Source organism: Glycine max, chromosome 2 (genome assembly GCF_000004515.6).
Source record: "Glycine max cultivar Williams 82 chromosome 2, Glycine_max_v4.0, whole genome shotgun sequence".
NCBI lineage: Eukaryota > Viridiplantae > Streptophyta > Magnoliopsida > Fabales > Fabaceae > Glycine > Glycine max.
Window position 1 is genome coordinate 40,810,665 of NC_016089.4, and position 12,045 is coordinate 40,822,709.

General features: G+C 29.1%; 1 protein-coding gene and 1 pseudogene across 1 annotated transcript; both read right to left on the reverse strand.

The window, feature by feature from the left end:
- Positions 1 to 315: 315 nt before the first annotated feature.
- Positions 316 to 1,892, reverse strand: LOC100784860 (early nodulin-55-2-like). The gene is made up of 2 exons (NM_001254522.3): positions 1,669 to 1,892; positions 316 to 960 (listed from the first exon to the last, which is right to left on the reverse strand). Exons 1-2 carry the CDS (start codon positions 1,856 to 1,858, stop codon positions 545 to 547), a joined length of 606 nt encoding a protein of 201 aa, NP_001241451.1. The 5' UTR covers positions 1,859 to 1,892; the 3' UTR covers positions 316 to 544.
- A 5,040-nt stretch (positions 1,893 to 6,932) lies between these two features.
- Positions 6,933 to 10,633, reverse strand: LOC100788753 (signal recognition particle receptor subunit alpha homolog; annotated as a pseudogene).
- Positions 10,634 to 12,045: the final 1,412 nt, after the last annotated feature.

Sequence of the window (12,045 nt, forward strand, 5' to 3'; positions counted from 1 at the left end):
TATATAAATATTCGTTAGCGATAGCGCTATATATTGAAGAAAAGATGTTGTAAACGAAGAAATCTAGCGTAGTGATGCATTTAGCAAGGTAAAAGATGCATATAAGTGAAAATTATTTTAAATGCGTAATAGTAAAATAAAAAAATTAAGAAGAAGCAAATAATTAACCACTAGGGTTGGCCTAGTGGTGGGAGGTTTGAAGTAATATGGATGAGATCTTATGTTCAAATCTCAGGGTAACTATTATAGACAAAGAAAAAAAAGTAGAGAATTTATTTGGCAACAATCACGGACCTTGGAACAACAAACGCACATGCATTTAAAAATCCAAATGGCTTATTCAATTTCAAAATTACAACGAGTAGGCATTGGAGTTTAAGGGCACAATTGCACAATCAATAGAAAATCTTCCAGACTTAAAAAAATACAAAAATGAAAGCGAAAATGCATGCTTGACCTAATTAACTAACCACACAAATATATATTGCATATATAGTGATTAGTTATGGAGAAATTAACATGTAAATACACAATACTCTCTAATTTAAAGCAATAACATCATCACCCCCAACCACATCATAACTCCAATGAATTCAGCGCCTGAACTACGAGTAACACCTTGATTATTTGGAAGTGGTGAAGGTGATGGCGATGATAATGAAGGTGAAGGTGAGGGTGAAGGTGAAGGTGATGGTGATGGTGATGGTGAAGGTGATGGTGATGGTGAATGAATTAGTTTCTTTTTGGTGTTGTTTGACATGACAACTACCATTAGCTTTAACCCCATTTGGCAATGACTCTGATTTCCACTAATGAAGTGTCTGAATCCAGATTTGGTAAGCATCACCTTGGTGTTGCCATCGTTGAACAGAACGTGTTCTTTCCCCACCGTGTTGCATTGTTCATAATCCGTCTCATTCACTTCGTGCACTGACTCTGTTCTCTCATCGTATTTAAATACTGCATAACATGCATACAAAAACAGCAATCATAAAATGCAAACAGAATGCCACTATAAGAAATAAAAACTCATAATACGGTTATAACTTTTAACTTATTATAAATGTTAATCTAATTTTCTCTCAACTCACTTTCACCTCATTTTTTTTTTATTTCTCTCTATTTTTTTGTCACATTATCTTTATGATTTTTTGTCCTCCCACCATCTCAATTCACCTCAAAATGGGATGGATGATTAACATTATTACATGAGGAGCGACTCTTGTAAAAACACTTAGTTGATGTGAGAAATAAAAATAACAGTAAATATATAGTACTATTGTATTTTAATAGTCCAGATTAAAAAAGTACACATAATTATTTTTTAAGTAATAACCGAGTAATTTTCTTCAAAAAAAAAAAAAAGTAACTGAGTAACTTATAAAATCTTAATGATTTATATGGTTGTATATATAGTAGAAATTTATAGTTTTCATTTCTCCCTATAAATAAATGTTGTCATCCTCGTATTATTTGTATTAAATCCAAGTTTATGAGTTGGCCCTAACATATCCTTTCAAGATTTGGTAGTAAGATAAGAGGTATCTTAGTTTTACAAGCCCTTATATATCACTATTTTTAGTTAACTAGATTTTTCTTTTCCAATACTAAGTAAACACCTAACATGAGACATAGTACGTAGGAATATAATTAATGGAGAGTAATTACTGAGAGTGTCGCCGATTTTGAATCGGTGAGAGCTGGCCCAGTGGCTGAGTGAATCTGGTTTTGAGAGAGGAAACTTCCAGGTTTCACTGCCTCCAACCACATACTTTGCAGCTTCAGAGATGGAAATTAAGAGCCACATTGAGAGCATAAACAAAAATGGAGATGCGTTATTTGGTAAACAGGAAGCCATGTTTGATTGAATATTATGCAATGCGAAGCAGTATATTAGTGGGTTTTGGCTTTCCAATTAATAAATAGGGTATGTTGTGAATGACAGCCACTTGGCAATTGGATGCAACATCACATTTTGGCTAAGTGGCGAGCCATCATTCCTGAGTTTTAAATTAAAGGAAAAAGCACCTTTTCGATACTTTTTTTAGGATGAACCACATATTAGAATATTTATAATGACTAATTAATTAAAGTAAATGGTCCTGAATTCCCTAGTCACAGTTAGTGGATTTAACGTTTACGAGCTTATACGTACATTTTTATACGCAAAATGAACCGGAGACGGCAAAGGGGTATTTGATCAAAATAAAATTTCAATTTATGAAAATAATTTCAATTTATTTTCTAGTTTTCTTACTTTTACTAAAGGGATTCTATTTTTTTATTATCGTACTCAAAGTTATAAAGATTATCTCATTTGATTGAGAGTTAGTAAAAGTTTTTTTAAGAGCTGCAAAAGTTTATTTGAAGTTTGATTTATGATATTCGTATAATTTTTTTGGATTTTATTTTATTAACAAATGTTAAAGATATTCTGAATAAAAATATTAAAGATACTGATTAAACCATTATGGCGTTTACAACCAAATATATATACATCAACAAACATAATGCTATTAGTATAAAGTCTTTATTAACTTTACCAATGACCATTAATGACTTGTTTTTGTATAAAATTTGACTGATCAATTTTAATAAAATTTCTTTTTTAATAAAACTTAAATCCAAAATTTTGGTTAAGAAATCCAAATCTAATTTGACTTGGATCAATGTTTTTTTTTTTTTTTTTACTTATTTGAATAGTTTACATATAATAGTTTATCAAAATATTTTTTAATGTATTTTAATAATTAACTTAGAAATAAGTTCTCGTTTAGTAAGAACCTATTGAATAATTGATTAATTAAATTATTTACTCAAATATACTTAAGAGTTTTTTTTTGACAAAATACTTAAGAGTTTAATAAATAAGTATTTAATTAAATTATTTATTCAAACATACCAGCATTCTTTTTGTAAAGTGAAATACTAACTAACATGTTATTTAGAATTTCATGCCAATTAACTCTTATTAGGGAAGTCACGAGTCAGTATAAAAATTCATACTACTCTAAACCTAAATATAAACAAAATTAATTAATTCTACGTTAGTTAAAAAAATTGATTAATTTCATTTAATTCTATTAATTATATTTAAAAAATGAACTTTTTTTAAAAATATCCTTCATTAAAATTTGATATCTAAAATAAAAATGAATCCTTGGAACTAAAATCACACTTAATTGAAGAACATTTTTTAAATTTCATTAAATACGGTTAAAATAATTAAAAATATATATATATATATTTGAGTTTAAAAATATTTTTTATTGTGTATATTAAGTTCGGAAGAAGTATATTCATAAAAAAAAAAAACATATAAAGGTATATTAGCTACATCTCGAAACGAATGTGCGGTATAGCTGTTCATTTTTTGAAGGGTTAACTGTTTTTTCGTTTCAAAGTAGAGGCAGCCGATGCAGGGCAATTTCATCTTCGTGAGTTCATCTTTGTGACTTACGACAATCGTAAATGCCACATGCTAATAATTATTTTTGTAAAGAATCTTCATTCTGTGCGTGTAATATTACACATTATGTACTTCTTATATATAATCTCAATAAACAAGGAAACAAATCTTATAATCTTAAGAATTTAATTAGAATGTATCGCATTGTAGAAAATTAATACATTACCATCTAATAATATTATTAACTTTTATAATCATTATTTTAAAATTATAATACAATAATTGAGTTTAGTTTTTATTTACAGAAATTAACTTTAATTTCTGTGCATGATTTTTACATTATCAACTAATTAATAACTATTGATTTGTGGCAGGATAGATTTCATGGAAGGATCTTTAGGAACTATGCTGGGTGTTTACTTTATTTCATGTAATGTTTTATTTTGGTGTATTGAATTGACACATCTTGTGCTGATTTTATATTCTTTAATAAAATTGTTGGCTCATAAAAAATAACTATTAGTATAATCTATATAACGATTATTATAAAAATAAATAAATTTATTATGCATAATAACTTGTGATTAAATGAGTATAAAATATTGCATATTAACTACTAAATAAAAGCTGGTAATTTCTAATTATTCATTAGTGTAAAAGAATTTACACACTGACTGTATTTTAATCTTAATAACGACAAATTGGGCACTATCACACTATAATAACTTGGAGCTAGATCATGCCCCTTTCAGTCAGAAAAAAAACTTGAAGCAAGATCAAGAAACAGAACAAACAATCAATCACCGTTTTAATAATAAGACGTGCAATTATGCTTTCAGCATTCAATTTTTTTGAATTTACAACGTATAAAAAATTAGTGGTTAATTCATTTCAGTTAAAAATTAATTGCAAAGAACTCTGATTTCAAAGGCTAACAAGGGAAAAAATCTAACTGACATATATCAATTAAAAAAGTTAAATTAGAATATATATATATATATATATATATATATATATATATATATATATATATATATATATAAAAGTGAGGGATAATTTTCACCTCCTGAATTATTTTTTGGGGTTGAGTTAAATCTAAACTCATATTTTAAGATTTTAAAATGGTATCCGAACATTTTCAAGTAATCCAAAGGACTACCGTCATTGTTATTCACGCACCAAAAAAACCTAAGAAATAGTGAGTGTGAGACGGTGTATTGGAAAAAACTCAAATCTCATATTCAAGATTAATAAAAATAAGGATCATTGACTATTGTTATTCAGGGAAAGTTTAAGAAGCCCTGGACGTGAGGGGGTATGTTGGGAAAAATCGAAGTCCCACATTGATTAAAAATGAAACCAAACTAGAATATATATAATTAAAAGACAAGCCTCATCCCTTAAAGAGGTTTAGTTAGACTTAAATTCCCCTTTCAATTAAACTCATTTTGTGATGAGCAATAAGTTACCACAAAAAAGGCCAAAATTTTGACCAAATATTAAGGATGGATGTTGAATCAAATAACCGTGATACTTATATCCAAAAATTAACAAGATATCCATCTTGTCCGCAATTTAAAATTCAATGCTTATAGCCGCGGGCATCGATTAATCACATTCGATGTGATATCATACCAATGAGTGGTAGTTTAACTTTTTTTTATTTAAGTACCGAAAACGAATTCACGTCAATCAAACAAAATTTGGAGTTACAGATACTTCAAATCATGTTGTAATCGTCATATCTTTTAGTCCCTAGTTGTGGAAAATCATATAACTGAGAATCACGATATCTATGCATTTGTCGCAATAAATATTTGAACGATTCGCATGGATTATTCACTTATTAAGGTGAGGAAAATTAAATGTACTACACTGGATAGAGTTACACCTTCCGCGTTATTCTCATGGTGAAGAGAGAAAATTTTTTTAAGCCTGATTCGTTAATAAATGCATCTTTAAAAGATGAAAATATAAAATTTAATTTCTGAAAATATAAAAAGTACAATAAATATATTCAACAGTTAACTTTTCGTCATCATTAATGAAATAGTTTACGTGACACAGAAGGATAAATTTGTCCCTGAAACCATTGCTAAGGTGAATTGTGCATAGAGGTATATTTTTTATAATATTTTTGTTTATTTTTCGTCTTTCTACTCTGCTAACAAATAAGTTCCTAAAAGAAAAATACAAAATTTATTCCTAGAAGTATAAAAAGTACGACAAATATATCCAAGACATTAATGATAGATTGTGACTAATTATTATTATTATTATGTGTTTCTAATTTACTGTTCCTATTTGTTTAGTACTTAGGTAATATGTTTTTTTAATTTCCTTTTAATATATTTTTTTATTATTTTGATTTCATTGTCAAACCTTAATCTTTGTTGTTAAATTTTTTTTTATCTTATATCTTATAATTTTATCAAATTTCTATTAAATTTTTCACTTTTAATCTTTAAAATTATTTCATATCTCAATTCCAACTTAAGTATCCTTATATTTAGATTGAAAATAATATGTCGAGAGTTTTGAGTAGAAAAAACACAACCGATCGCAGGACCAAATTTATTTATTTATTTTAAAAAAAGAATTTAATCGACTATTTTTTTATAAAAAAAAAGTCTCACAAAATTTAAACTAGATAAAACTAAATGGAATTATAATTTTTTTTAATCAATAAAATGTATATATATACCTCAAATATGAAAGAATCTCTTGGATAAACCTTATATGCTTCCACTTGAGACAATACTTATTATACATAATATAAATGAAATAAAAATAATTATTAACAAATAAAAAATCCAAATAAATTTAAATAAAAAATACAATAATGCTCAAACTAGTACATAGGTTTATTATTTGTCTTTGCGACGTAAAGTTGTATCTCTCGCTGATTCAAGGGCTACAACGATCTTGCATTCGATCTGGCATATTGCATTCTATCTGACATATTGTGGCAGAGTAAGTAATAAAAATTAATAATTAATTAAAAAAATAAAAAATTTCAAGAAATAAAAAACTTTCATTTTATGATATCATAAAACTAAAGAAATTTATTTTATTTTGAAAAATAAATAGTTATATTGATTAATTAAAAAATTAATTAACAATTTAATAGATAGATAAATAAATAAATAATCAAAGTAGAAAAATTCAATTCTTAAGTTGTATTTTACTATTTTTTTAATCCTTTTTCCCTACCTTATCTCCCATACAATTTATTATTAACGTTCAGATAAAATTATCACACTTTTTATACTTTCAAGAATTAAATTTTGTATTTTCATTTTTTAGAAACGTATTTATCAGCGAAGTGAGAAGACGAAAAGTAAAAAAAAATATTATGACAAATATGCTCTTATGCTGACAATTCCCGTTGACAATCATTTCAGTGACAAATTCATCTCCCGTGCCACGTAGACTATTTTATTAACGGTGACGGACAGAAATTAACGATCGAATATATTTGTTACACTTTTTATACTTAGAGACTACATTTTATATTTTCATCTTTCAAAATGACTATTTACCTCCCATATAAATTAAACAAACCAATTTGCGTCCAATGTTTTGTCTTACGATGTAATGGGGATCTACGGGGATAATCAAGTTCCTCATCAAACAGAAACATTCATGACGGGTTTATGTTGTTCCCTCATTTAAGGAGAGTCTTCGCAATCGACTTGGCGTTGAGTTTCTTGAGGTCAGTATAGGACTGTCCGCAGCCCACAAACATTACTGGAGCTCCAGATACGTAAACCATTGAAAGTGCAGCTCCAGCAACAACAAAGCCTTATCCTCCTACTAGGCGAGGTAACTATTCAAGAAGATTGAAATGCTTGAACTTTCTTGCAATTTTTTAACTCACATACCTTATCATCAATAGTGTCAAACTTGGTGAGCAAGATCCCATCTATCAATCTGGGTGTGGGAGATGTTGAGAGGTCGGCTAATTTCTGGGTTGAATAACTGAGATATAGGAAAAACTGAGACAAAAACAAAATTGTAGTTGGACAAAAATATCTAGTATGTAGAACCAAGCCTGGTTGAATTTCGCAAGCTGATCAACTGCATCATTACCAACCAGTGCTTCTCCAACAAATAAGATAAGGTTAGGATTGTTGAGGTAGACGAGCTTTGACAGTGCTCTCATCAATGGTTCATTATCCTGAAAACCAGCAGTGTCATGTCAAATGAACATGTAAAAGCATCGAAGTAAATATCATCATTGGTATCCAAAAATATAGCCAAAACCATTCAATCTGAAACAAGAATGGGCCTCTATTCCAATATGCATAAAATAAATACAAAGTTCATAATAGGGAAGTAAATGCAAAGACTATAAACTGAGATAACAAATCATAGGAGTTCCCTAGTACTTTTTACATTCTCATAAAATCATTAAGCTCTTGAATATAACAATAGCTACAATAGTTACCTGCATACAGCCAGCTGTATCAACTAGAACCACATCTGAACCATTGCGCGAAGCTTCCTGAATTGCTTCTTTTGCTACAATGGCAGGATCTTTTTCATAACCCTTCTCAAATATAGGAATCTGGAAAGGGAAATTATAAGACTACATGCTTCCAATAACTGATTATGATATGAAGTACACACATATATGTACATGCATTAATTTTTAAGTAGAAAAATCAATATAAACCTGAAGTCTACGTGCATGGGTCCGCAGCTGCTCAACAGCTCCCGATCGAAATGTATCACAAGCAGCCATCATGACACTAATGTTGTGTTGCAGAAGCCAGTAAGCAACCTACACAGTTACAAATAAAATAGAATATCTCCGGCTGGTTAAAATGCAAGCCCAACATGCAGAATTTTAAATAAATAGGAGAAAATAATATGATTTTTCTTTACCTTAGCTAGATTAGTAGATTTTCCAACTCCAACAAACACAACAACATACGGTTTCCTTTGCTCCTTGGCAGCATACACATCCCTCAATATGTCAATAGAACGCCTAGGGGTTAAAATAGGAACAAGTGCTTCTTCCATTGCTGTCTGCATTCATTTTTTGAACCATATTAGTATGAATGTTATGGAAGCATAAATATAAGAAAAAAGCCAGAATCAAATGTGTTGATAGGTCAAAGGATAGGAACAAACATGCACTGTTGAAGATATCCTTGTAAATGAAGCTAGCTTTTTGCCTTCAAGACTCACATAGTTTCTCAGCTATTTCCTCGGCCTACAAGAGACAAAGAATGTAAGCAAAATTAGCAATCTTGATAATAGGAAAAAGCAGCCAATGGATAATCATTTAGATATTAATTCTGTTGAGGATAAATGCATACCACATTCTTGGTCATGAGCCTGTCCTTCAGAGCTTTCAGAGCCGGTTCCAAGTCTGACTTCTCCAAATTGGCCTTTCCTGCAATACTGAGCACAAGGATGTACAGGATTATTATCATCAGCCATTTCAGTTCAATGATGGAATTTGCAAAGTAGAAAGTTATAAACTTGAATGTTTTTCAATTGGCCAAGCAATGTAGCAGGTGCAAGTTATTTACATCAAAACAACACAATAAGCTTCAAACCAGTAGTCAGTAGATACCAGCAAAAGGAAAATGGAAAGAGGGGGCAGCATCCCTAGATTAACAAAATGGAAATTAATTTATTTGACTCCTTTATCCTTTCCCCCTATCAATTTATGTCCCCAACTCCAACTCCTTTCCTAAATTTCCTAACAACAGGACAAGTTCAATTACTGTGGCATCTTGATGATGAATGTGTATCTAAAGGATATCACCACGAATGATGCATAATAACAGCAGAAACAATATCAATAAGGTTCCAATTCAACGAAATTGATTACATAAGTAGTGTACCACGTGATCGCTTATCAACCTTCTTCGGCTCTTCCATGGCAGCAGCAGCAACAACAAGGGCATCTTTCTTCTTCCCATTCCCCTTTTTTCCTTTAAGCTTCTGAAGCCTACTTACATCAAAAGCCCCAACATGGGAACTCTCATTCTCTTTCCCAATACCACCACTATGCTTAGCATTAACATTGGCTACAACAAAACTATAAGTTTCTTAAGAATTTGATGCCCAGAAAGTTTGTTTCTCATATTTGATTTATTTTTATTTTTTTTTTAAATAATATCCCCGAGAAATAATGATTTCAGGAATAGTTTTAGTGTTTCTCATAACAGGAATTTAACCCTCTCTAGTTAAAAAAATAAATTTAAAAAATTAAAAAATGTTATCGACATTTTTTTAACATTTTCTTTTTATTATTACAAGTATAATCTATAACAACATTTTTTTGTTTAATACTTAGTAAAAATGTCACTAAAATTTTTCACGACATTTTTTAAATATTACTATAAGTTTTTAACAACATTTTTTAATTTTTTTAATGTTAAATAAAAAAATATTAGTAAAAATTATATGTATAATAGTGTTCCAACACTCTTAATGTAATTAGTTAAAATATCTTTATCATTTCTCATAAAAATATCACGTTAAAATGATAAATAATTAAGGATTATTTATAGTAAAAAAATATTACATTATTTTTTATTTTCAGCAACCTTATGAAAATATTTATGACCAATTAAACAAATTTAGTGTTTCTTGAAATTCATAATTCACATGAATGATGATTCTCATGCACCAAATATTTTTTTTCCTTGTACCAAACGCTTATTTTTGGATCTATATATGTACGTTAATATCAGCTAAAAAAAAATCTTAGATCTGTAGTAGTGAGTAATTAGTTCGAAACAATGCTAACGTATTGCTTAAAAAAAACATTGCTAACGTACTAGCTAGTACGTTGTATATTCTTCCATGTAAATGAATTTTTTAATTGATTATTTAATCAAAACAATTTTTTTCTTTAGATATTATTAAAATAATTTTTATTACTTTTAATTTATATTTATAAATACTCGCATTAACGATAAATTAATGCATATGTCATGCCGTATAAAATATATTGGGTCTTATTTTATTTATAGACCACATATATATTTCTTATTTTTACGAGAGACAAATTTATTCGAACTAAATAAAAAATTTTAAGCAATAGATTTTTCTAGTATTTAATATAATTATATATTTAATGTGTGAATATCTTTAGTATTGCCTCCTTTGTTACCATAATACCGCAGTGCCTGTTTACCAGAGTTCTCTTAAGCTTTCAGCCTCTCCTTGTCCTTGAACCACAATGGAAAGGTTAGCCATGTGCTCTTCTATTACACTTTGCCTGACATATTAGAAATAAATCATTACTTTTTGTTGGTTTTTTTTTAAAGGGTTACTTTTGGTTAAGTTACTTTTCCATTATTCAGTACATATTCTAAGCAGTATATATAGGTGTATCAATGTATTCTTTCAGTTCAGTTGTATGCATTTTTACATCCACATTACTTTTAAATATTGAGCTGATAGAGTCAGAGAAAAAATCTGTTTTATTTCTTATATACATGGGTGTATCAATGTATTCTTTTAGTTCAGTTGTATTCATTTTTACATCCACATTACTTTCAAATATTGAGCTGATAGAGTCAGAAAAAAAAAATTTTATTTCTAATTAATATACTGCTTACAATATGTACTGAATAATGGAAAAGTAACTAACTAAAAGTAATGTATTTCTAATATGGCAGCCATATGCTTCATGAAGAAATTCGGTTTTGCTGTTAAATTCACATGACCCATGTGTTGGCTCTAGATAGCAAGTTATTATGATTTATGAACCTTAATTTACATATATAAGATCAAGTCACATGCAAGCCTAGAAACAAAATAATTCTTCTTGTAACCTATGATGAAAGCAAGAAATAAACTCATCTTTGACAGAACTCCTCCAAAACGAATAACACTTTTTTGAAATTAAATTATTTCTCGTTGATAGCATCTGATAACTGGAAGACTTATGTATCAGTTAATTAATTAACACGTAATTAGCTAGTGATCACTGTTGATAGCCTTTTTAAGCACGCATAATTTTCATGAGAAGTGAATGGTAAAATTGATTTGCCTCATATTTTGTATTAAATGCACGATGGGTTTCTGGAATTTCTTCTTTCAGAAAATAATTGTGTCTTCGACTTTGCACCATTTATGATTCTTACAGCATCAGCAATTTAACTCTCCAACAAAAATGAGGCGACAAGAACTAGCGTTTTCTTGTGAGCCCTCAAATTAATGGTTGGGAATGGGATGGGGCGGCTGCAACCCCTGTCTTATATGTCAAGGAATCAAAACCCTTCGTCCATTAAAGGTCACAAGATATTGATGCAACCCCACGCACGTCTCGCTGTGCCTCTTTTTCCTTCTAATTATGACCACAAGCGAGCTACCTAGGGAAGAATATACTACATATATATATATATATATATATATATATATATAATACTTTTCATTGTTTTTTATATATACGCGTATATAGTACTATAAAATACGCATCAAATTTAAAAGAGAGAACAAAAATTAATAATCTCACGGTACATTTTTTTTTCATATAGCAATATTGAATTGAAATTAATTGATTCAAGACAATAATATATGCATTAGTTAGCTGGCTTGAGGAGGGTTGAAGCTGAATATACCGACAATGCTAAGCTACCTCATGTTACGTAATCTTCCAATCC